The sequence below is a fragment of the Oncorhynchus kisutch genome, unplaced genomic scaffold (assembly GCF_002021735.2).
Source record: "Oncorhynchus kisutch isolate 150728-3 unplaced genomic scaffold, Okis_V2 scaffold2598, whole genome shotgun sequence".
NCBI classification, from domain to species: domain Eukaryota; kingdom Metazoa; phylum Chordata; class Actinopteri; order Salmoniformes; family Salmonidae; genus Oncorhynchus; species Oncorhynchus kisutch.
This window is the reverse complement of record NW_022264543.1, coordinates 1-27251: the sequence shown is the minus strand read 5'-3', so window position 1 is coordinate 27251 and position 27251 is coordinate 1. Positions and strand designations below refer to the sequence as shown.

Below are 27251 nucleotides of genomic sequence, written 5' to 3'. Positions count from 1 at the left end.
GAAACTGAAGTCCTCAACTTGATTCCCTGTGTACCTCCCTAGTCCCTATCAGACTCCCATCTTGCCAGACTGAAACAGAGACTAATTTGCTTGACTGGTGGACTTCCCTGGCTGCAAGCACTTTAAAGTGGGGGAGAGATTCAACTTTAGCTAAAAAACTTTCATGCACAAAGGTGTAGCATATGAATCACATTTTAATTGCAGCTTCTCTGGGTATTTTGGCAGGCAGAGCCCGCCAACAGTTGCAGTCAGAGTAGGTGTCTGATGGGGTTAGCAGTGTAAATAATGGGATTCACATACACCTTGTTAAATGTTCTGGCCCTTCACAAGATCTTTCTCACACAATCTACTTTAGGTATGTTACACTTCATAGATACAGTGCATTCGAAAGTATTCAGACCCCTTGACTTTTTCCACGTTACATTACAGCCTTATTCTTAAAATGGATTAAATAAAAAAATGTCTTCATTATTTACACACAACACCCCATAATGATAACACAAAAAAGGTTTTTTGAAATGTGTGCATCCTGTTTCCATTGATCATCCTTGACATGTTTCCACAACTTGGAGTCCACCTGTGGTAAATTCAATTGATTGGACATTTGAAAATAAATTTAAAAATAATACAAACCTGTCTATATAAGGTTATACAGTGACAGTGCATGTCAGAGCAAAAACTAAGCTATGAGGTCGAAGGAATTGTCCCTAGAGCTTCGAGACAGAATTGTGTCAGGGCACAGATCTGGGGAAGGGTACCAAAACTTTCTGCAGCATTGATGGTACCCAAGAACACAGTGGCCTCCATCATTATTAAATGGAAGAAGTTTGGAACCACCAAGACTCTTGCTAGGGCTGGCCACCCGGCCAAAACTGAGCAATAAGGGGGAGAATGGCCTTGGTCAGGGAGGTGACCAAGAACCCAATGGTCCCTCTGACAGAGCTCTAGAGTTCCTCTGTGGAGATGGTTGTCCTTCTGGAACAATCTCTACAGCACTTCACCAATCAGGCCTTTATGGTAGCGTGGTCAGACGGAAGCCACTCCAGTAAAAGGTACGACAGCCGCTTGGAGTTTGCCAAAAGGCACCTAAAGGACTCTCAGACCATTAGAAACAAGATTATCTGGTCTGATGAAACCAAGATTGAGAGCTTTGGACTGAATGCCAAGCATCATGTCTGGAAGAAACCTGGCACCGTCCCTACGGTGAAGCATGGTGGTGGCAGCATCATGCTGTGGGGATGTTTTTCAGTGGCAGTTTGAGTTTTTTAATTAGGATCACCATTTGCTGTTGTAAAAGCAGCAGCTACTCTTCCTGGGGTCCACACAAAACATAATACAGATCATCAATAGACAAGAACAGCTCAAGGACAGAACTACAGGGACTGGGAGACTAGTCAGGCTCGAGGGAAAGATTAATGGAGCAAAGTACAGAGAGATCCTTGATGAAAACCTGCTCCAGAGTGCTCAGGACCTCAGACTGAGCCAAAGGTTCACCTTCCAACAGGACAACGACCCTAAGCAAACAGCCAAGACAACGCAGGAATGGCTTCAATGTCCTTGAGTGGCCCAGCCAGTGCCCGGACGTGAACCCGATTGAACATCTCTGGAGAGACCTGTCATTATGGGGTATTGTGTGTAGATTGATGAGGGGGGGTAAAAACTATTTAATCCATTTTAGAATAGGGCTGTAACTTAACAAAATGTGGAACAAGTCAAGGGGTCTGAATACTTTCAGAAGTCACTTGATATAAATGCATCACGGGCACAGTAGAGCGGTACAGAATCATGGGATTAAATAACAGGACAATCTGTGATTGGTACAACCATTTTTGCATATATAGCCAAAGATATTCTCAGGTCATAAACAGCCACCCTGAATATAAAGTCAAATCAGACTTTCTGTAACACATTTCTCAATGCTTTGATGAGAACAAACCAGAGGTTCACAAGGAATAAGTGAGTGGGAGTTGAGCCTGTGAAGTACATTATGGGGTCACACTAGTACTTCACTTCCAGTTTAATACTTCAATAGCACTAATGAGAAGAAGGCAGGGGTTTTAATCACTACTAGAACGTCTCTGCCATGGTTCAACATCCAGTACTCCAGATGGTGCGTGGTTCAGGTAGTACGAGCAGTGAGGGCTATTAGCCTAACTATTCCTAATAGATTCAAATGATTTGGACAGACAGCCCACCTCTTGTTCAGCACAACAACATGGCCTGATCATCTCAGTTGAGCCATAAATGAGGTTCTATTAGTTGTTTAGTGTAAAACAGACGTGCAAGCCAAGTCATTACAGTGCTTGAGGACTGCTGCTGCAACCAAAACGTCAGTCTATTTAAAGTTGAACACAGCTTGGTTAAAGAGGCACTATGGAAATGTAGTTGCCAGTTGCAAACGCTATGCTTTTAGTCATGATGTGACAGGACTGCCCCTTTGTCCAATAAGATAAAAGGAAAAAGTTCCATAGAGGCCTCTTTAATGTTGGTAACTCTAGAGAACGATTGCTTTCTAATGTTGTTTGCAACTATACTGGTCTATTGACAAGACGTTGGCATGCCATGTGACTGGAAGGGTACATAAATACTCCCCCAGACAGAGACACAGGCTCACTTATGATAAGCCCTGTCATTTCCTGGAACAGAGCAGGAGTTTTGCCAATTATAAACTAGCAGTATGTATTGTACACCACATGGAACTACAGCATTGTACAACATTCCACGCTTCCAAAAATCAATAAATCACACCCTGGCCTTTTGGCCAAATCAAATACATGTGTATTTGTGACATGCTCCGGATACAACAGGTGTAGATCCGCCATCAAATGCTTACAAGCTTTTTCCCCAAAATGCAGAGGTAAAAAGTAAGACGATGTGTGAATAAAAATAGAAAACAGTAATGCAATAAATAACTATAAGGAGGCTGTATACAAGTAGTACCAGTACTGAGTCAATGTGCAGGGGTACCACGTAGTACAGCTAATATGTACATGTAGGCAGGGGTAAAAATGACTAGGCAATCAGGATCTCTGTATCACAAACAGAGAATAACATTTAAGGTTAAATAAACAACTACAAACAGAGCTAGATAAGAATGTTTCAGGTTAAATAAACAACCACAAACAGAGCTAGATAAGAATGTTTCAGGTTAAATAAATAGGTTAAAAATAGATAGTATCTACACAGTAAATCAGGAGATTTCACAGTCTCCTTCTCTTGCCCTCTGATAATAAAAAATACAAATAAGAAAACACAGAGACTAAAAGTTGACAGACCTTGAACAGATTACTACAATTCATTACAGATGCATTCTCTTTCCAGTATTAGCTTTAGGCTCTGAAATAAAATACTGAGTTTAGATCTAGGTTTCCATCTCCATCCTTATCTATTTGTAGCAATGTGATTTACATTATGTTTGGTAAGCATTTTATTTGTTGTGGCCCCCAGGAACTGACAGCCAGTGAATACGATTTCCCCCCCACAGTAGTGATGCAGCTGCACAGTGTGTCGGTTTGACATTGGACATCTGCAGCCTGCTGATGGGTGACAGCCCAACACACACAGGCAGGGCACATCATGGAGACAATGGAGAGACACATCATGGAGACAATGGAGAGACATCATGGAGACAATGGAGAGACATCATGGAGACAATGGAGAGACATCATGGAGACAATGGAGAGACATCATGGAGAGACGCATCATGGAGACAATGGAGAGACATCATGGAGACACACATCATGGGCTCCATTTTTATTCTACAACAAATGCTTTTCCATTTCCCCACATTCATACCACGTGGTACCCAACTTTACAGCAGTGCTGTAGTGTGCAATTTCCATCCAATGTAAAGCACTGGGACTAAAGAGAAGCTCTACATGCAATCCATGATCATGTATAAGTTCTATTACAGTCTTGATGTGTCATGACTCGTGGCTCCTCAATTAAGTGGTCAGAGGCCTATTTATTCAAGCTCTGACTGCATTATTGGCACAAGAAGAAATTGAGCTGAAGGGAACCATAAAGAGACATTTTGATGTTAGTCATCTGTGTCTGAAACCAGATCCTGGACCTCGAGACAAAATGATTCAGGAAATGAGGTCAACAATCCCACCAGTTTCATTTCCTGTGAATATGCTGAGTGACTTCTCCACAGATAAGTGCAGCAGTTGTTTTCACAGTAATGTGTATGGCTCTGGTCCTTTATAACCTTGTGATTGCACTGCTTTAATTCACAATATTGAGATGTCATAATAAAATGTGACATGAGTCGAGGATGCTGAGCTAGGCTTTCTGTAGTGGCTACTCAACACATCACAGCTGCTACTCTTTGTAGGTTGATGTTTTGGGGTGTGAATTTAACACACCGGTCTTCAGTGTTGGACCTGAGGAAACATTAGGCAAGACATAAACAATTTAAATCTAAAGATACTAATTTGCATACAAGGCACATATCTCATACTTCATCTACAGTACATACCCCATACTTCATCTACAGTACATCTCATACTTCATCTACAGTACATATCTCATACTTCATCTACAGTACATGTCTTTTTTGCCCAGAACCGTGTTTCTAAAATTATGTACGTGCTGTACATCACCCTTGTATGGTTTTCTGGATGATTCAGTGCCATTACTAAGTGAAAACCGACTGGCTCTGAAATATGCATTCGGTCCGTTACTAGAGGAATCTAAATCACAGCTCAGTCCAAGAGTCTAGCACATATTACTATTTATTATGAACCTCCAAATGCCTTGACAAGGAATTTATACACCAATTCATCATACCACAAGGAAACAGGCAGCACTTGCTTTTATCACTTTTTTACAGCAACAGTTGATAGATGTGACCACTGTGTCATTGTCGACAGAGAATGGTAGCCAATAGGCTGACTGATAATTGAAGAGGCGCTTCTTGACCCCATTCAGGAAATTGCCAGGCTGAATCCCAAATAGCACTCTATACACCAAATAGTGCACTACTTTTGACCAGATCCCCATTGGTCCTGGACAAAAGTAGTGCACTAGAAAAGGGAATAGGGTGCCATTTGTGACACAGACCCAGCCCCAAGGTTATGTTTGCTCATAAAAAATATGTTCCCTGGAGTTACGCGAAACACATTCCATGGACCTGACTAGGCCGACTCAGAGCCGACACAGTGAATATTTGCTCATCTCAGGAGAGAGACCCATGTCAGCTAAAGCACATAGCTAGCTGGTATATAACTTGGCCAACACCAACGTTTCCAGGCAAATCCAGAGGGTCATTCTTAGTGCGGCTGACACCAAACTCCAGGTCCTCCTGTCTTCAGAGTCTGGAAAGGCTATGTTGATGTTGTCGGCACGATGCATTGACAAATGAAGGGGATGTGCTTTTCTACTGATTGGTTCTCCTCAGTGTCTTTCTCACTCAAACCAACGTGGACAAAATAGTTTGACAACCTTGTTTGTAAAGCTTTTAAATCTCAACCGTTTATCTTTACCAATGATGAAGACACCGAGGTCTCACGGTATGGTGGGGTCTGCAATATAGGTCAACTTTGAGCATCTCTTGAATGTTTTGGCATACCCTATAGACACTTATACACATTGTACATCCATCTATGTCCATTCCTCCTCTGAACTGCTAGTTGTATAGGTTCATGCAGGAATCTAACCATCACGTGACTGATGAATATGCAGAGAGAGAAGAGTATAAACTATGGTTTCCCCCAGCTGGCTCTGACTCATAAATCAGCAGCCAGCAACAACCTGGGGTTTAAACCCCACCCATGGGGTTTACAACCTCAGCTAAACCCACCCATGGGGTTTACAACCTCAGCTAAACCCACCCATGGGGTTTACAACCTCAGCTAAACCCACCCATGGGGTTTACAACCTCAGCTAAACCCACCCATGGGGTTTACAACCTCAGCTAAACCCACCCATGGGGTTTACAACCTCAGCTAAACCCACCCATGGGGTTTACAACCTCAGCTAAACCCACCCATGGGGTTTACAACCTCAGCTAAACCCACCCATGGGGTTTACAACCACTTTCTACTGTAAGAAAGACATCAATGTTTAAAACCAGAGAACCGGGCCTCGGTTCAAGACCCAGTCATCCAACACATGATGCACCCAAATAGGCTTGAAGGACAAGAGAGGGTGGTGATGCTGAGGGGCTGTGCTGCGTCTGGGCTCAGCAGCCATGAAGATGGAAATAAAATGGCAGTATGCACAGTGGGGAAACCACCCCTCTCTGCGGCTCACTGAAACCACCCCTCTCTGCGGCTCACTGAAACCACCCCTCTCTGCGGCTCACTGAAACCACTCCTCTCTGCGGCTCACTGAAACCACCCCTCTCTGCGGCTCATTGAAAACACCCCTCTCTGCGGCTCATTGATCAAGATGAGCGAGTGGCGTACCTCTGCTCTGTGTGGCTGGGACACGCAAATTACACCCCATTTCTCTATGTATTGCACTACTTTAGACCAGGGCACATAGGTAGTACACTACATAGGGATTATGAGGCCATTAAGGAGGGAGACTCACCCTCAAGAACAGAACAAACCCCGGATGGCAGCAGCGAGGGACAGATCTACAGTTACTAGGATGTCTAGGAGAGGAGGGATACTACAGGCAGGTAGAAAGCACACCCAGGGTCAAAATATAAAAATTTGCTTTTTCAAATACTTTTGAGGATTTGATGGAGCATGCAATGAATAGTCTGTCAGATGGGCAGGGTTTGACCTTTTGGGACAAGTCCCTAGAATCCATAAACACCCTCCAAGGAGGCATGGTCTGTCCTTTCTGAAAAACAAGTGGCCTCTCGATTCTCACTAGTTGTGCTAATATTGTTATTGTCTTGTTATATAATTACATTAGGCCAACGTGTATATGGAATAATGATATATTCTCAGCAAAGAGAACAGCTAAATGTCTAAATGTAAAGCTTTAATTTAGCTGTCAGTGAGAAGATAATTGCCTTGACATATCCTGGTAATTGTACTGTAGTCTGAATGTGGTGCCAGTCAAACTACTGCTGCCTCTGAGGAGAGAGCAGTCGAGGATCGATTTGTTCTGCCAGGACAAAAGAGTCCGTGAAACGCCTGAGTGACAGATGACATCACAACACAGACCATTCTGAAGGCCATTTTGTCAGAAGACAAATGACTAAGCAAGTGAATAGCAAGGCTGGGATCAATTGAAAATGAAGGCAGTCAATTCAGAAAGTGATTTTTATTTCAAATTCAAAAATTGAGAAAAAAAATGGAAATCGCTTCTACTCCTCAGTTTATTGAGAAGTCATTGAAAATAAATGCAGTTTTTCACATATTTAATTGTTATTCAAGTTGACTTCCTGAATCCAAAAAGGTTACATAAAGTGGGAATAGAGAGGACAACAACTTGTTGCAGCCATACCCTGCATACAGCACTGTAGCCTCCACATCAGGACACATGAATGAGGCATGTTCATAGCCTACAGTTAGCAACACTGCATAAAACATTTTAGCAAAGTGGAGCTATTCACATTATGGATGGCGTGTGTCTGTGGGGCGAGGAGCCAACTATGAGCAGACCAAGTGCAGGTGTGGTCACTGAACCTAAGCACAGACGTGGCAGATCTTCAGAACAAAGGACCAAGCTCATTCTGTGACCTATTATGCTTAGACGTAAACTCAACAAAATTGACCACAATAACCAAAACGGGCGAAAAAGAGATTTTATAAGACAGCCTTAAAAAACATACATTGTTTTTATTTTTAAACAGAATGGAGCTTTGCAGTCTGACAGAACTCTCCATTTAGTTATTGTTTTAGCTCTGGCTTTTCTCTCTGCTTTTAAACTTTCTCTCTGTGAAATCCCACTGACACGGCCGCATTTGCTTTATTTGTTAGAAATTTAAAAGCATCTCTAAAGCATTGGATATAATGCAGAATCTGACTGCCCTTGAGTGTCTATAGGAGGGGAGTTAAGCTCAGTCCCATTTAGCATCAACCACTAAAGAGAATACAGGGTTCTTGGCGTGTAGGGTTGAGAGAGAGAGCAGGGCTGCGATCAGAGCAGTGTTCAGCGGGGAGACATTTGTATGAAATAGGGAGTTACTACCTGAACAGATTTGAGGAACCAGGGGGGGGGGGGGGGGGGGGGGTCTGGAAGGGAGAGCCTGGAAGCAGGAAAAAGGAGGGAGAAGCTTTAGTGTAGTCTGTGTGTGGCATCGTAATGGGCATCACGCATCATTACAGCACAGCCACTTCTCTGACCCAGAAACCCTTGCTTCAAAGATTCCAGAGAAAATGGACAACAGATAACTAGCTCAAAAAACAAAAACAACAGCCTGTCTGAGAAAAGTCAAACTGAAGGAACAAAAGTTAAGTCACGTACTTCTATTACTGATAAGACTCAGTAAGGTGAATGTATCTTATGAGTTACAATTTGATTGCTTTAAATGGTCATTGGCCTTTACTTGTCCTTCTGCAAAGTGCTTCTGGCAGAAGGAGATGAATGGCGAGTATGGGGATTCAGTAGCAATCTCCTTAGGGTATACCTGAGACTTATCTGTGATAGCCTGACACTTGTAGACGAGTCGTGCCTGCAGCCGACTGCCTAGCTCTCCCCTCGAGCCAAGGAAGGTATATCCACAGGGCTTCTGGCTCTGCTCTGGGTTTAGCTAGCTAGAGCTGATAACTCTGCCAGATTAAACATGGCAGTGGAGTCGGTAGAGACTGCGGAGGAGGAGAACGTCCTTCTGCCCTCTGTAATTACAGCCGACGAAGGAAGGCGTCCGTCTGTCACATCACACGTCTGTGGGACGTGAGTAGTGGAACAATGAGGGAAGGAACATCCTCAGTCCTCACCATCACTATCAGCACCAGGCCTGGCTGTGTGACACAGTGAAAAGTCAGACTGAATCCTTCTTTAACCTTGTAAAGACCCATGTAAACTAGCTACCTCAGTAACACATTTGACTGCCATGTGGGCTCAAATAAGTCAAGTGGACCAGACAAGTGTGGTTGAAGTGCGTGAGGGTCTGCACATGCATTAGGCATGGGTAAAAGTTATGTTATACAGGCCTCAGATTTTCCTGGAATAAAGTCAAAGCCTACAATTCCCCTACATATGTCTCCATTATAAAGCCCTCCACTGCAATACCATTGGAGCCCAAGATCTGTACTAGCCCTTCCTGCATATTCTAGGTTATATCCATATAGGGAACTATCAAACAGACTGTTGATGATGGAACAGACCAAATCACAGTCAACAGCAACGTTCACACAGGTTATGCAACTTACACTACAGGACAGAATGGGAACGTTCTCCCAAACCAAACCAAATATATTTTGGAGGACAGTGTCTCTCCCTCCCTACCATAGACAGTTTCTATTCCTCTTCATCGGGAGAGGAGACACTACATAAGACCTTTTGAGGGCTCCACCTCGACAACACTCATCTAAGCTTCCATGTAAATTACATAAGATGACTTGAGAAGTCAATGTTAAGACCTCTTTTTACCCACTCAGTGGTTAGAGTGTCCGCCCTGAGATTAGAAGGTTGGGAGTTCCATCCCCCACCGAGTCATATCAAAGACTGGGACCCAATGAATCTCTCCTTGGTACTCAGCATTAAGGAGATAGATTGGTGGTCAAGGCTCATGCAAGGCTACTTACTTATTAGGCAATGTAGGTCAGAACTCTGAATTGTTTTAAGAGAACAGAATGGTCTCTTCTTTAGAATCTTTTTTTGATGACATCAATTACCAAGTAGCACATGATTGGAGTGCTCCTCCCTGCCTCATGACTGGATGACTCGGAGTCAGGACAGGACACAGCCAGTCACTCACACTGCTGTGCTAACGCATCATTGACATCTGACACACAGCAGCTAAAGAGAGTAAAAAAACACTCACACTCAGTGTACTGCCACTGTGACTCATACTAAGATTAATGTCACAATGTTTCAATCAATTAACGTGGCACTGGAATGCTTGGCATAGGGACTTTCCAGAGAAAAATAAAAGCTGTTTTTGCGGTCACTAAATGAGTCACCTTCCATACCGAGGTGATATCTTCTTCAGAACTGAATGACGCATCAGCACAAGCCCTGTACTAGAGAGGAGAACAGACACAATACCGTTTCCCCCATGTAGCCAAGTGTTCTTTTGGCCTAGTCAAAGTTCAGAATAATAGGAAATGAGGTTTATGACACAGAATGACGTTCCATAGTGTCAGTGTTTCCTAGGGATCCTAGTTGTTTTTCCTCTGTCAACCCAGAAAAGTAGGAGTCTCTTACGTCAGCAGAGAGAGCTACAGCCACGTTTCTTCCTCCTTACGCAATCTGGGACACAGTTCAAACAGAGGAAAGGGGGAAACCTAGTCGGTTGTACAACAGAATGCCTTCAACTGAAATGTGTCTTCCGCATTAAACCCAACCCCTCTAAATCAGAGAGAGCACCGAAGAGAAGCATTACTGACAGGGCATGGCACTACCGAAGGTCTCAGAACAGAATAGTCTCAGAGGACTGGATCTGCTATAGAAGTGTTGAGGGATGCCAGTGACTACAGAATAGTCTCAGAGGACTGGATCTGCTATAGAAGTGTTGAGGGATGCTAGTGACTACAGAATAGTCTCAGAGGACTGGATCTGCTATAGAAGTGTTGAGGGATGCTAGTGACTACAGAATAGTCTCAGAGGACTGGATCTGCTATAGAAGTGTTGAGGGATGCTAGTGACTACAGAATAGTCTCAGAGGACTGGATCTGCTATAGAAGTGTTGAGGGATGCTAGTGGCTACAGAATAGTCTCAGAGGACTGGATCTACTATAGAAGTGTTGAGGGATGCTAGTGCTAAACTCCTAAATCAATATCTAGTACATACCCTACTCCCTAGTCACTCCTGTAGATCTGAGGGGATTGAATAATGGAAGCATGAGATACAATGAGGGATCCCCTTAGGTTTAGTACTCATTTCAGAATAGATTAATGCTGACAAAACTGTCAGAATGTGACAAATCTCCTTGTCAAATCAAACAAAGAAACATCTTACCGGAACAAATTCATCGCCCTCTTGCGAACAGATCAGAAGCTTAGATAGACAGAAGAGCGTTAGCTATAGCAGAGACAGGATGAAATGGCAAATCTCCGCAAAGAGCCCTCATCCAGGCAGTAGTCTCATCCCAAATGGCAGCCCATTCCCTACATAGTGCACCTCTTTTGATCAGAGCCCTAGGGACCCTGGTCAACAGTAGTGTACTATATAGGGAATAAGGTGACATTAGCGACACAAGCAGTGTCCGGTCAAGACTAATGAGAAACTCCATGGACACGGCTCACAGTGTGCTCGGACAAATGCTGTGGAACTGGACAGAACCTTACAGAATGATCCTCCTCTGACTGACATCCCATTGCTGTCCCTGCCTTCTAATTGGCTCCCAGGGGAGAGGAGATTCAGGCCTTCACGCTGCCCTTACAGCACACACAGAGCATGTGTCAAACCTATGTGAAATTAGTCACCCACTCCCTCCCTACCTCTGGCAGAATACCCTAGTCCTGGTCATACCTCAGTGCATCTGATGGGGGAAAGTGATGCCTAGTCTATGGATTTGTTGGACTGGATGTACAAGGGAAACAGATGTGACAAATGGCAAAATGGGAGAGGATTGGAATGCTTCACATAGTGCAAAAAGCAGCCCCATGCTGTTAGTACATGTTTTAATAATAATAATAATATAATGCTCCTTTTTCGATCTAGTAATGGGACAATTGATGGGTACAACCATCAAACTAGTAGTAATGGGACAATTGATGGGTACAACCATCATACTAGTAGTAATGGGACAATTGATGGGTACAACCATCATACTAGTAGTAATGGGACAATTGATGGGTACAACCATCAAACTAGTAGTAATGGGACAATTGATGGGTACAACCATCAAACTACAGTAGTAATGGGACAATTGATGGGTACAACCATCATACTACAGTAGTAATGTGACAATTGATGGGTACAACCATCATACTAGTAGTAATGGGACAATTGATGGGTACAACCATCAAACTAGTAGTAATGGGACAATTGATGGGTACAACCATCATACTAGTAGTAATGGGACAATTGATGGGTACAACCATCAAACTAGTAGTAATGGGACAATTGATGGGTACAACCATCATACTAGTAGTAATGGGACCCTTGATGGGTACAACCATCATACTACAGTAGTAATGGGACAATTGATGGGTACAACCATCATACTACAGTAGTAATGGGACAATTGATGGGTACAACCATCAAACTAGTAGTAATGGGACAATTGATGGGTACAACCATCATACTACAGTAGTAATGGGACAATTGATGGGTACAACCATCAAACTAGTAGTAATGGGACAATTGATGGGTACAACCATCAAACTAGTAGTAATGGGACAATTGATGGGTACAACCATCAAACTAGTAGTAATGGGACAATTGATGGGTACAACCATCATACTACAGTAGTAATGGGACAATTGATGGGTACAACCATCAAACTAGTAGTAATGGGACAATTGATGGGTACAACCATCAAACTAGTAGTAATGGGACAATTGATGGGTACAACCATCATACTACAGTAGTAATGGGACAATTGATGGGTACAACCATCATACTAGAGTAGTAATGGGACAATTGATGGGTACAACCATCAAACTAGTAGTAATGGGACAATTGATGGGTACAACCATCAAACTAGTAGTAATGGGACAATTGATGGGTACAACCATCAAACTAGTAGTAATGGGACAATTGATGGGTACAACCATCAAACTAGTAGTAATGGGACAATTGATGGGTACCACCATCAAACTAGTAGTAATGGGACAATTGATGGGTACAACCATCAAATTAGTAGTAATGGGACAATTGATGGGTACAACCATCAAACTAGTAGTAATGGGACAATTGATGGGTACAACCATCAAACTAGTAGTAATGGGACAATTGATGGGTACAACCAACAAACTAGTAGTAATGGGACAATTGATGGGTACAACCATCAAACTAGTAGTAATGGGACAATTGATGGGTACAACCATCAAACTAGTAGTAATGGGACAATTGATGGGTACAACCATCAAACTAGTAGTAATGGGACAATTGATGGGTACAACCATCAAACTAGTAGTAATGGGACAATTGATGGGTACAACCATCATACTACAGTAGTAATGGGACAATTGATGGGTACAACCATCATACTACAGTAGAAATGGGACAATTGATGGGTACAACCATCAAACTAGTAGTAATGGGACAATTGATGGGTACAACCATCATACTACAGTAGTAATGGGACAATTGATGGGTACAACCATCATACTACAGTAGAAATGGGACAATTGATGGGTACAACCATCAAACTAGTAGTAATGGGACAATTGATGGGTACAACCATCATACTACAGTAGTAATGGGACAATTGATGGGTACAACCATCATACTACAGTAGTAATGTGACAATTGATGGGTACAACCATCATACTACAGTAGTAATGGGACAATTGATGGGTACAACCATCATACTACAGTAGTAATGGGACAATTGATGGGTACAACCATCATACTACAGTAGAAATGGGACAATTGATGGGTACAACCATCAAACTAGTAGTAATGGGACAATTGATGGGTACAACCATCATACTACAGTAGTAATGGGACAATTGATGGGTACAACCATCATACTACAGTAGAAATGGGACAATTGATGGGTACAACCATCATACTACAGTAGTAATGGGACAATTGATGGGTACAACCATCATACTACAGTAGTAATGGGACAATTGATGGGTACAACCATCATACTACAGTAGAAATGGGACAATTGATGGGTACAACCATCAAACTAGTAGTAATGGGACAATTGATGGGTACAACCATCAAACTAGTAGTAATGGGACAATTGATGGGTACAACCAACAAACTAGTAGTAATGGGACAATTGATGGGTACAACCATCAAACTAGTAGTAATGGGACAATTGATGGGTACAACCATCAAACTAGTAGTAATGGGACAATTGATGGGTACAACCATCAAACTAGTAGTAATGGGACAATTGATGGGTACAACCATCAAACTAGTAGTAATGGGACAATTGATGGGTACAACCATCATACTACAGTAGTAATGGGACAATTGATGGGTACAACCATCAAACTAGTAGTAATGGGACAATTGATGGGTACAACCATCATACTACAGTAGTAATGGGACAATTGATGGGTACAACCATCATACTACAGTAGTAATGTGACAATTGATGGGTACAACCATCATACTACAGTAGTAATGTGACAATTGATGGGTACAACCATCATACTACAGTAGTAATGGGACAATTGATGGGTACAACCATCAAACTAGTAGTAATGGGACAATTGATGGGTACAACCATCATACTACAGTAGTAATGGGACAATTGATGGGTACAACCATCATACTACAGTAGTAATGTGACAATTGATGGGTACAACCATCATACTACAGTAGTAATGTGACAATTGATGGGTACAACCATCATACTACAGTAGTAATGGGACAATTGATGGGTACAACCATCAAACTAGTAGTAATGGGACAATTGATGGGTACAACCATCATACTACAGTAGTAATGGGACAATTGATGGGTACAACCATCATACTACAGTAGAAATGGGACAATTGATGGGTACAACCATCAAACTAGTAGTAATGGGACAATTGATGGGTACAACCATCATACTACAGTAGTAATGGGACAATTGATGGGTACAACCATCATACTACAGTAGTAATGGGACAATTGATGGGTACAACCATCATACTACAGTAGAAATGGGACAATTGATGGGTACAACCATCATACTACAGTAGTAATGGGACAATTGATGGGTACAACCATCATACTACAGTAGTAATGGGACAATTGATGGGTACAACCATCATACTACAGTAGAAATGGGACAATTGATGGGTACAACCATCAAACTAGTAGTAATGGGACAATTGATGGGTACAACCATCATACTACAGTAGTAATGGGACAATTGATGGGTACAACCATCATACTACAGTAGTAATGGGACAATTGATGGGTACAACCATCAAACTAGTAGTAATGGGACAATTGATGGGTACAACCATCAAACTAGTAGGAATGGGACAATTGATGGGTACAACCATCAAACTAGTAGTAATGGGACAATTGATGGGTACAACCATCAAACTAGTAGTAATGGGACAATTGATGGGTACAACCATCAAACTAGTAGTAGAAGTCAAAAAGAAAAAAAGAATAAAACTGTGGTGCACATTAATGTTATGAACGTATATCATTATATTTATCCTTATTGCATCAATTCAGGCAATTGAACGCATTATGGATTTGTGTCCTCATCGCCCAGCTCTAATTCATCTTCAGAAAGCATCACATTCCCTCTACAAAGTAGTCATCAGCAAATTCAGTGCTAGTAGGAAGTGCATATTATTATTATTTATTTTTGGGGAGGAGAAAGGAATAGTATCCCTATTCAACAAATAATCTATATGGGATCCCCTTTAACATTTCAAATAAACATTTGTATAATTTGTATTTATTTTATTTGACTAGGCAAGTCAGTTACGGGACGGCCTAGGAACAGTGGGTTAACTGCCTTGTTCAGGGGCAGAACGGCAGATTTTTTTACCTACCTTTCGGTTACTAGTCCAACACTCTAACCACTAGGCTACCTGCTGCCCCAGGTAGCCTAGGAAGGGTGTAGCAATTTATACAAATGGTTTAGACCCAATGGGATATTTCTCGTAGCTTACCTGTTCTGGGTGCTCGCTGCCGATGATCTCAGCCACAGTGTTGAAGGAGTCAGCATCAGGGAAGGTCTGGGCGTTCATGGTGAGTCGGACCACAATCCTCTGGCCTCGCTTAGCCATCCTGGCCATCATCATGGCGTCTTCCACTGTGATACAGGCGGTAGGGATCTTCTGCACTCCCTCCTGGTAGTCCTGCCAGCCTGTGTGAGGACTGCAACACAGAGAGACCCATGTTAGAAATTATCAGCAGAAATAGGGCACTGTACTACTTTTGGATTCCCATAAATGACTTATGATAACACACTTTCAAAAAGTCAATTTAAAACAATATAAAAGGTGTACTAGAGGAATACAAGTATATGGAATACACAAATAGCTAGAAATGTGGGACAAAAATGACATGCAGTCAGACTAGACAGGAAGAGATATGGCAACATGCAGTCCCAGCCTTAGTCAAGCATTCAACTAATTGGCATTATAAGGGAAGGGATACATTGGATCATTGTGACCCATCCAGTACCTGTTGATGGAGAAGGGTGTGATGGACCGGATGAGAGTAGCCACAGCTCCTACTTCAGCTGCCTTGGATGCCCCAAACTCCCTGTACTGCACTGTCTCCCCATAGCTGACAAAGGGCTGGTTATACACCACGATCTTCCCAATGGCTTCCTTCTGCCTTTTTTTCAGCTCCTCAAAAGACTCCACCACCAGCACCTCTGCTTCAATGCCTGAACCGAGAGGAGACCGAAAGCCACAAGAAAAGTGACATGCTTGGTGCAACGGTCTACGGTACTGCATTTCAGTGCTTGAGGCGTCACTACAGACACCCTGGTTCGAATCCAAGCTGTATCACAACCGGCCATGATTGGGAGTCCCATAGGGCAGCGCACAATTGGGCCAGCGTCATTCGGGTTTGGCCAGGGGTAGGCCGTCATTGTAAATAAGAATTTGTTCTTAACTGACTTGCCTAGTTAAATAATGGTTATATAAAAATACATCAGTGCACCAGTCGAAGATTCATCTAAATATCTACACCTTGGCTTGAGGTGGGGCCTAGCAAATAGTGGCAACACCATCAGCATTGTCTAGGCTTGAGTGATAGAACTCATCGCTATAGAACACAGGGGTAGTTCCACGATAACAGAATTACACTGAGACTCCAAAACCATTGATTTAAACATTTAACAAACCATACAACTAACTCTATGCACAATGACTACAATGAATCATTCACAAAGGAAAAAAATAAAAAAATAACACTTACTGGAAAACAGATGCAAAGTTTGGTAACTGAATTACAGTAAAAATCTCCCTCAGTTTTATTCTGTTACCAAACCTTCCTCTGCAGTTCTTCCTATAAATGTATTTTTGTAAAATGTTCAGTGGAAATTGTAGTCCTTATGTATAGAGTTCTATGGTTTGTTAAACTTTGAAATCAATGGTTTTTGTTTGGTATAAATTTTCAAGTGAAAAATATTGAGCGTAATTTCATTTATGTGGAATTGCCCATAGACCTACCTCCTTGGGGTGTAGCCACACTGCTGCCCAGTCCAAGGATGGCCATGGTGTGGTTCCGGGGCTGTAACATCACGGCGCTCTCCTCTCCCCTGACCCAGTGTGGGATCTTCACTGGTTCTAGATGTACGTTCTCCAGCCCATCCTTCCTCAGGGCACTGAACATATACTTGATAGCCAGGTCCAGGTTCTTAGAGCCACTGACACGGTTCCCTATTGTATCTGTGAAGTCTGCCAGTCTCTCATAGGAGCGGTTCTGGGCTTTGCCATACACAGCCAAGTCTATGATGCTCTTGGCTACCTTTGCATAGCTGGCAATTTCTTTAGCGGTCTCTGGAAATGGCTTTCCACCAGTACTGTGTGGCAAACAGTTACAATGGAGAAATGTGGCCAAAAGAGTCAGTGAGGAAAGGCCACATTGTTTTATCTGCCGGCCCTGCATCTGGAGGCAGACAAGAACATATGAAGGTTATTTACAAATACTTTCCTCGTGACAACAGTCTATTTACGCTAATGCCCCCTCCCACACTACATTTCCCTAATTTGCTTAAAATATGACAGCACGCTACACGTGCCAGTGTTTACTTCATTACTGGAAACAGAAACGTATTGAGGTACAGCGGCAACTAGTATGGGCGGACTGGAGCTCCGACGTAACTCATTTTTTAATAACTACAGATTTCAGAGACATTGTTCCGTGTAATTGCAGGCTATTCTTTGGGTGCTCAAATCACTTTTTTTTATTAAAACAAATGTGACGTCGGTCCAGACCAGTCAGAGTTTAGTCGGCTAATTGACGCAGTGAAATGCATAGCAAAACAAGGAAGCAAGCCACAAGGATCCGTATAGCTAACGTTGTCAGTCGTTGTGATTCCTAACTAGCGAAACATGAAAGGACTTTTAAATTAGGACACAAAAAAACAAACCTTCTTCTACAGTCAGTTGGTAAATTGCTTACCGTCTTGACAGGTGGAATAATTCACAATAAATGTTATTCCTTCTAGCCAACTAGCTATTTCTTATCAATTTCAAAACAACTTCCGTGATATGACTACGGCAAATCAGTAGGGACAGCCATGCGTTTTCACGTTCGTTGACAATTCCATTTAGCTTTGTTTCTTTACCAAATTGTAATAAAAAAAGTGTCTGCTCTAATTACTACCCTTGATGTTTACTACGGACATTTTGCTTTTCTTTCTGCATGACTTGGCATGAGCAAACATTTAGCTCACAGCAGCCTGTATGTTTAGTGTTTTGATCAGAGATCGCAAACTAACAAAAGCTATTTATATTTTTTACATTTTATTTCAGCTTGCACATGAAATCTGAGATACCACATATGGTATTTGTGCTGCAAGTTATATTCTTACATTTACTTTGTAACAGTGTCAAAATTCCAAAGAACACAGACATATGTTGGAGCCTTATCAGAAATACAACCAACTCAAGAGAGAAGAAACCACATTTGATGACTATTTAATATTAAGCCACATTGTTTATTCAGTAGTGTCTCCCATCATAACATACAACACTGCTTTTGTAACACTAAGTTGCCATCAGTATCCTGTGCTTATAGTCGGGACTACTACTTCATGCCACTAAGACATATTTTGTCCCAAACAGTAAAAAGAAAAGAAATGAAAGACTTTCAGAATGGTAGGCACTTCAAAGGCTTAAAACATTTGTGAATATACTTGAACTAACATATTTCAAATATGTAATATAAATTAATATATAAATTATAGTACAGACATTTTACAGATGCACCACTGACCTAAAGGTAGTCAGCGAAATTGTGTTGCACAAGCAGCACTGCAGATATTTCAATGAGCAAGATTTCACTCTGTCACACATACAGTATTTGCACACGGGTTCCCGTCACAGCCCGCTCTTACAATATGGCAGCCACTGGACCAAAACAGCGGAGAAGTTTAGCCTCGTGCTCTAACGCTCTTAGTTGTGGAAATTGACCCACTATGCAGTTTTACTTTATGCATCTACATAATTTCGCTGAGTCTACCTTTAGAATAGTCAGGACTAAAGGTAACTAAATAAATGGGGACATTGTGTTACACGTGATAAATGGCAAAAACACTGTTCCAAGTCCAAGGAAAGTCTTACTGTAAGTACCTTTATTCAATAATTACGTACCATGAGAAAAACACATCAGCCCAGTGATCATAGAAGTAATTTTTTTTAGGGAAGAGGAACAGTCTGTTCTATAGTAGACATTCATAATTCTTTACAGATGCTAGAGGGGGAACAGATAAGCAATAAGGTACACCATGTCCTGTTCACTGGGACTACATTGTCCTGTTCACTGGGACTACATCACAAATAGCACCCTAGTCCCTATTTAGTGCACTGCTTTTGACCAGTGTTCATATGGCTCTAGGGTGCCATTTGGGAAAGCGCCCTGGACTTTCGAATGACAGATTTTCAGTCAAAGTTGAAACGGATATTACAGAGACGTCCGGTGTCCCATCTGTGGCTAGAGTAAATCATTGTACTAAAGTCATCAAAGTCAACTGAAAAGAGTTGAGCACATAGGACTGTTCATTAGCATTAGTTCCCCATATCTAGCAAGTCATCATTTAAAAGCTGCCGATAAATGAGAAAAAAAAGACAGCTTTTTATATCATAAATTGGTCAGAAAAGTTTTGCAGGTTTGTTTATAAAAACACCCAAGTCTTAAAATACCATTGTGATCAGAGGAGAAAATTCATGGACCTAATAGTGAAACCTACTGAAAAGGTTCCTCTATATTTTGGGTAACAGAAACAGAGTACATATAGCAGTGGAGGCTGAGGGAGAATGGCCATTCTTATGAGCCGGAGAAAATGGAATGGCATCAAACACCTGGAAACCATGTGTTTGATATATTACCATGAGGCGGTCTCCTTAATTAAGGTGCATCCAACCTCCTGTGATATAATGCACTCCTCAAAGCACGTGTCAAACTCATTCCACGGAGGGCTGAGTGTCTGCAGGTTCACTCCATCCTTGTACTTGATTGATTAAGGTCCCTAATTAGTAAACACCTCACCAGGTTGTCTAGGTCTTAAGAAAAAAACGAAAACCCACAGACACTAGGCCCGCCGTGGAATGGGTTTTACACCCCTGCCATTAAGAGTACCATTTAAAGCAGTGTTTCTTAACTCCAGGCCTCAAGTACCTCCAACAGTACACGTTGTTGTAGCCCCAGACAAACTCACCTGATTCAACTTGTCAACTAATCAGGCCCTCAAATTGAATCAGGCAAGTTTGTCAGGGACTACAACAACGTGTACTGTTGGGGACTGGAGTTGTTAAACACTGCTTTATATCAGTGATGTTTTACTAGAAGGGAATGTCCTTTGGTGAGATGACACTGGGTACTTATGGACTCCTGTAATTCATTTCACACAATGACAAGAAAAATACCATAATAACAAAGCAAAAAAAAATGTTTCCTTCCAAGTTAAATTGGAGACCAGAACATTCCATCACCTCAACATGAAAAACATAAGTTAATGAAGAAAAAAAACTACTTTGGACATGCTATGAAAGAAATCAAAAATAGAATAGCTATAGGACAATTATATTCTGTCATTTTTATTTCAGTGACCTTTTAAAAAAAAGTTGTTTTTCCTTCCTTACAAATATGTACCTCTACAGTTAGAAAGTAGTCCATGACCATCTATGAATGTCTCACATTCTCACATGACAAGGAAATTCTCCAACCGTTCTAATGATCCAAAATATGAAACATTTACAATAGCCCTGTTTGGCCTCATTAAGGAAAAGTATATATTTGCTATATGAAAAAGCTCCTTGAAACACTTCCTCATTCAATACCATTTCAACCAACAGCATGCGAGGAGGACCCTGCTGTATGAGATGTTCTGGATGCATCCCAAATGACACCCTATATGGTGCACAGATACTGGTTAAAGGTAGTCAGTACACTAGAGGGCATAGGGTGCCATTTGGGACACAGACTTAGTCTTTATGTTGCTCCAGAGGTTTCTCCTCATAGTGACCGTGGTTGTGTTTCAGGCATAGAACTCCTTGGTGGGGGCTTTCTGATAGGCTGAGCTAGGGGCCTTGCGTTCTCCGAGGACGTAGCTCCCCTCGTCCTTCTTCCTCATCCTGTAGACCAGGAGGAGGATGAGGAAGATGGCGAACAGCAAACCTATAACCCCGCCAGCTATCACCGCTGGGGGGGGGGGGGGGGGGGAAGAGAGGAACAACATCAGAAGATGCTTATTGATCAATAATTCAATACAAGTGATTGGTGTTGACAACACAAACAGTGGAACCTTGCTAGAAGATAGTGTTAATAACAGTTCAATCAGATATGACAGACCTCTACCAGATTGTGTGGGGCAAGGTAATTACCCCAACCGATTAATTATACGATGTGTTGTCTCACCTAGCTATATTAAGACGAATGCACTAATTGTCGCTGGATAAGATCGTCTGCTAAATGACTAAAATGCAAAGTAAATGTAACCCCATTACCTTCTCTTAACGTGGATGAACAATTAAGAGGGAACTATGATTGTTTTGTATCAAATGTTTGGCAACAACTCCCATTGAGAAATGAATGGGGAAAAGCACCCTGATAGCTGCAGTCTAGTGCATCAAAGTTAAGATCAATGGACTAATCAAATATGAGACGGAGCCGACTCAGGAGGAGTCACAATTATACTCTTCATTCATAACATGCTTTCATTGTAAAACAATCCCGAAGTGTTGTTGGTTGCTTGACTCAGTCTCCTTCCCTCTGCTATCAAAACGACAAGACAAAGAGTCCGTTTTTATTGATTCTGAAAGCAAAGTCTAGAGTTACCCAATTTAAGAGGCCATGTTTCAGATCCAATCTCTGATAGTGGGCTGTATTGAAAAATGATTTCTTCAATTGGAACTGATAGATTTCAGATTACTGTTTTGATGAATCATTATCGTATTGTGTATCGCTTTTTTTGTGTGATGTTTAACATATGTTGTCTCATGATATTTTATTGCTTTCATTATGCTCAGGTCTCATTGGAAAAAGAGAGATGTTAATGGCAATACAATCTCCTGAATAAATAAACAAACCAGAACATACCTGCTAGCACCTCCGTCCTCTGGAATAGGTTTTCGGAGTGTACATCGTAGGGTACGTCTGCCTCGTACAGCAACCCGGAAGCACCAGTGGTGCTGGGAGGAGCTTCACTACTGATAACAGTCTCCTCTGTCACGTCCAGAGACTGCTCAGGGACCTGGGTCTGACACACACAGACAGAGGGAGAAAGATACATTTAGATTTTCACAGCAACTATAAAACCACAGGGATACTATTAAGTCCTTGCCATGCCAGCAGTGCGAGGCGAAATGAAACAACCACACTACTGGCTCAAAAGCCCACACTAAAGTCAGTTAAAAAGAGCGGCATACCTCTGTTTCGGTCTCTGTTTCGGTCTCAGCTATTTCTGTGCTCAGGTCAGTGAATGTCAACATCTCCATTGTGGTTGAAAGGTCTGGTAGAGAGTCCTGGGTTGGCTCTGCTTCAGGAGCGGCGAACACCCTTTTCACTTTGACTGGCTCAGTGACCTCACCGATAACTGAGGAGGAAAATAATCTCAAATGAATTGACCCCAAAGAGAAATGTGGTTTGCAGGCAGGGCTAACATGATAAACAACAAATCACAACAATGCTAATGGATTCATTACTAATGATGGAGGCACTTTTCATAATGAGTCGACCAATAACGTCACACAACCCCTGCCATACTGACTCAGAAATAGACTGCAAGCCAGATCTGTTTGGGTGTTCTTGTACAGTATATGGTTCAGTATCACTTCAGGTTAGGGTATATGAAATAATGACTCATTCATTATTGAACGTCTCTCCACAGGACATATGCTGGGTAATTAACATAGTCTTGGTTGACTGCATGTGAAACATCTGTGCATTCACCGCCTCCGTAGGTCCATTGTGATACTGCAGTACCAGTGTGCCCTAGCAGGTTAACCAAAGTCAAAAGGTTTCTGTGCACCGTCTAGGACCTTCGTAGAGCCAGTACAATTATAGATTTACATACAGCTATAACTCTTAACATGGCATTCAGGTTGCTATGTAAATGACATTAGGATACAAGGGTGAAATATTTTAGAAGGTAACCATTGCTTACTCATATCACCGGACCCGGAGCCAGAGTTGTAACCGTCGTCGTCTACGGAGTCTCCTGATTGGTCATCCAGGTACAGGTAATCCGACTGGGCCGAGATCAATATCTGTGAATGGAGAACAAGAGATGAACTAAAAAGTGTCTCCACCATATAAATTGAATTCTACAGGTACCCACATGCTATTTAGGCAATAAGGCCTGAGGGGTGTGGTATGGCCAACATACCACGGCTATGAACGCTGCAATGCAGAGTACAGCCTGGATACAGCCCTTAGCATGTTGGCCATATACCAAACCCCCAAGATGCCTTATTGCTATTATAAAATACTTCCACATAAATAGAAGAGCATTTGCATCATACCCATGGTATATTGTCTGATATACCACAGCTTACCGCTGATTGAGGGGTTGGGTTAAATGCGGAAGACACATTTCAGTTGTACATCTGACTAGGTATCCCCCTTCCCTTGATCAGCATCCAGGACCCATAATAATACTCAATAACTGATCACATGACAAACTACTCCCAGTGTAGATTTCATGCCCTTAAGATTATACAAACACTTTTCACTGTGGAGGATATCCATGCTGTTTATTTTATACAGGCATTAGAAGCGCAAAACAAATTTGAAAGAACCAAGACAAATATTTTGGGAGATTACATTTATTCTTTTTTTTTTTTTTTTAAATCTCAGTTCCCTGGGAAACAAACAAATTAACAGAAGCAGAAGTCTCATGAGCCTCCCCATTACCTGAAATACCACTTAGAAGCTATGAATGCCTGGATCAAATCTTCCCATTTTCTGAAGCATAAACCAAAGACAATGTATCAGTCTTCCTGTAATTCCTCTGCATGTGGAGTGCAGGTTAAAACAGGAAGGTGTCATTGTCTGACTGGCTCATCCAATCCCAAGGTAGTGTTATTGTGAACAGAAGAATGAATAAACAGACAAACAATTTTTTTTAGGGCAGGAGGCTGCTCTCAGAGCAGATGGAACCATGTAGTCTGACTCTCTGAACCCTGGATCCTTCTAGGTCATCCCTCCCAACCCCCTGCATTCCTTTAGATCTCTGGCCCACCACAGTAGCCTGGTGGCCACCTCTTCAACTAGCCTGTCAGGGCTCATAGAAATCACCATTCACAGCCACTGATGCTCACCAAGACGTGATGTTTCCACACAATTGTGCTTCCCAAAATCCCCACAAAAGCAATACGTCTGACAAAGGTAGTAAGGATGCACCCTCTGTGTGTGTGTGCGCGCACGTCGAGGTCTGCCTTTTTGCTCCTCTGATGAATGTTGACACTAAGGAGCCTGGTTCAATTTTCAGGTCTTTGTTCGTGAAGGAGAGGAGGGGAAAAGTGACATACAAGGATGATGTAAGAAAAAGGAAGGACTCTTGCTTCAAAGGAAGCAGAGCCTAGTACACAATAAGAGGACAAGTCATTTCAGACTCACTGAAGGAGAGATGCTTCAAAGGAAGCAGAGCCTAGTACACAATAAGAGGACAAGTCATTTCAGACTCACTGAAGGGGAGATGCTTCAAAGAGCACAACAAATGGCTCTGGCTGAAAAGAGGGAATACCCAGCAAGATAAAGACCTTCCCTTTTGGCCTCTGGGATGACATTTTCTTTTTTAAATAATTGTCATCTGTACAAAAACACATCTTTGGTATGCCATTGTGTTGTGCTCCAGTTGTCTTTCAAACTGTCACACACAGTGAATCATCTTTTGTTTGCTATGCAACATACTATAGAGAACACAGCAGGCAGAACATGAGGAAGTGATGATCAAAGTAATCCAGGAAAACAAACAATGTATAAAAAGTGCTCCCATGTCAACTAACGCTAGAAGACCAGTGCTACTTAACAGTGTTAGTACACATTATAAATACATAACCGTGGTATTCAAACGAGGCTGCAATGAAAACAAATGGGACTGTAGCGACTGCATTGGCATCAAAATCCAGTGTAAGCTACGTTTCTATTCAAGCATTGATTGACATGGTAATGGACCAATAGTATTTGAGAAAAGATAGCAAACGGACCCCTCTGACACTATGTTCTATTGTGATGTGTCAACGTGCAAGGCATGTGTGCTACGTGTGGGCTAGGTACAAAAATGTTGTTCAGAGTCTAATCATATAGCATACTTGTGTGTTCACATCGGCCTCTGGAAAACAGAGCCTGACACAATCTTAGCCTAGAAGACCACATGTACACTATGAAGAGTAGGACTAGAGTCATGAATGACTGATACCTACTGTACACTACTTCCGTTGCCAGCCCTGAACACTTCCCAGTATTTAAACGTATTTGACCCAGGTCTACTCAGCTGATTTAGCCTCTGAAGCAGTCAAGTGTTATGACAAATGTCAAGTTGACCCCAAACATCCAATAGAGATAACATTGTGAGAACGATGGAGACTCAGGGTCAGCCGGTGACCATACAGTAGTAGTCTAGTCAGTGTGAATGCCCCAGCCACTGAATCATGAAGTACAACATCAATACAGACTCTGACGTTAAACAGCCCTAATCATTTCCTCCAATGTCCTTTGTTGATCAGGATTAGTCAAGGACTCAGATCAGGCCCCGGTACAGTACAGAGTACAACTGGCTACTGAAAGGCCCTATTTTCATGCTGCCAGCATTCCATTCTCTTATTAGATAGTAGTGTTAGGTTAGGCTTTATCTAACAGGCTAAGATTGCGTCAGGCTCGGTTTTCCAGAGGCTGATGTGAACACACAAAAGTATGCTGTAGGATTAGACTCTGAACAACATTTTTGTACCTAGCCCACATGCCTTGACAAAATACACTGTTCAAGATGTGAGGATCAATTACTTTCACATCTTATGAATAGAACAGACTATCTAAAGCAGTGGTTTATGGGGGTTTCAACAGCATCATATGGGGCAGCCTCAACTCTTCAGAGAGAGGTAGAGCGAAGAGGCGATGAGAGAACCATGTTTGCAGCAGTACGATGTGGTGGTGAATAATATCTCTCATTCCAAAACAAACTGCTGTCAGACATATGAAGGTGAGCCTCACATTCCTGGGCCAAAGTAGCAGCACAAGTGAGGTATTGTGCAGGGAAGCTGAAGAGCTCAGAACTGAGCTTTCAGGCTGTGCCAAGTCTACAACTGAAAAGGAAATACTCCCCTCTTCTCTCCCTCTGCTCACTAGCTAGCTCCTTCCAACAGCCCAGTCAGCCAGACCCTACTAAATGGTTGAATCATTAAGCTATTGTTGTTAGCGGGCTAGCACAGCAACAAATGCTGGGGACATGTCAGCTAATCATGTCACCCTCCTCCACAGGTATAGTTAGCTGTAATGATGGGGAGAGAGAACCTGCCAAGATATGGCTAACACTGGACTTATGGGCTTTTTAAAATGCATTCCAGGCAGATCTAGGATGACTACCTGATATGAATGTAATCTCAACATGAAAAACATGGATTTCCTTGAAAGTCCTCCTCCATGCCCTGAAGGCCTGGCTGTGTTGTTTCTCAGCATACCCCTGTCGGACAGCCAGAGGAAAACAGGACGTTCCGAGCTGCTTACCTTCACACATTAAATAACATCCAACGCTACCGGCAACACTGCCCATAAATATATACCGTCCGTATCACCCAATGACAGCAACACCATGAATGCAACCAAAAGGTCTACCAAGACATTAACCAGCATGTGGACCAACAGTACAGGAGACAGAGCTCTCTAGTAACCAGCTTCTTCCACAGTGCTGGGAAGCAGC

General features: G+C 42.2%; 2 protein-coding genes across 3 annotated transcripts; both read right to left on the bottom strand.

Moving 5' to 3' along the window:
- Window positions 1–2662: 2662 nt before the first annotated feature.
- Window positions 2663–18425, bottom strand: LOC116370530 (carboxypeptidase Q-like). Of its 2 annotated transcripts, none has more exons than XM_031819785.1 (5): window positions 18296–18425; window positions 17341–17779; window positions 16343–16550; window positions 15826–16033; window positions 2663–4385 (listed from the first exon to the last, which is right to left on the bottom strand). In XM_031819785.1, the coding sequence occupies exons 2-5, from the start codon at window positions 17777–17779 to the stop codon at window positions 4374–4376; spliced, it is 867 nt and encodes a 288-aa protein (XP_031675645.1). In that variant the 5' UTR covers window positions 18296–18425; the 3' UTR covers window positions 2663–4373. The 2 variants fall into 2 exon arrangements, with proteins under 2 accessions (XP_031675645.1, XP_031675646.1); XM_031819786.1 differs by having other exon boundaries at window positions 18264–18385.
- Window positions 18426–18797: 372 nt separating this feature from the next.
- On the bottom strand, window positions 18798–23661 carry LOC116370529 (syndecan-2-like). The gene is made up of 4 exons (XM_031819784.1): window positions 23499–23661; window positions 22762–22928; window positions 22433–22592; window positions 18798–21535 (listed from the first exon to the last, which is right to left on the bottom strand). Exons 1-4 carry the CDS (start codon window positions 23644–23646, stop codon window positions 21372–21374), a joined length of 639 nt encoding a protein of 212 aa, XP_031675644.1. The 5' UTR covers window positions 23647–23661; the 3' UTR covers window positions 18798–21371.
- Window positions 23662–27251: the final 3590 nt, after the last annotated feature.

What these genes read in the sequence shown, in the direction of transcription:
- LOC116370530 (XM_031819785.1), bottom strand. Translation starts at nt 17,779, where the DNA reads ATGCAGGGCCGGCAGATAAAACAATGTGGCCTTTCCTCACTGACTCTT. An exon ending in TGTGGCTACACCCCAAGGAG is followed by an intron (nt 16,551 to 17,340) that starts GTAGGTCTATGG and finishes CTCTCGGTTCAG; the next exon opens with GCATTGAAGCAGAGGTGCTG. An exon ending in ACACCCTTCTCCATCAACAG is followed by an intron (nt 16,034 to 16,342) that starts GTACTGGATGGG and finishes TCTGTGTTGCAG; the next exon opens with TCCTCACACAGGCTGGCAGG.
- LOC116370529 (XM_031819784.1), bottom strand. Translation starts at nt 23,646, where the DNA reads ATGGTGGAGACACTTTTTAGTTCATCTCTTGTTCTCCATTCACAGATA. An exon ending in AAACAGAGACCGAAACAGAG is followed by an intron (nt 22,593 to 22,761) that starts GTATGCCGCTCT and finishes TGTGTGTGTCAG; the next exon opens with ACCCAGGTCCCTGAGCAGTC. An exon ending in GAGGACGGAGGTGCTAGCAG is followed by an intron (nt 21,536 to 22,432) that starts GTATGTTCTGGT and finishes CCCCCCCCCCAG; the next exon opens with CGGTGATAGCTGGCGGGGTT.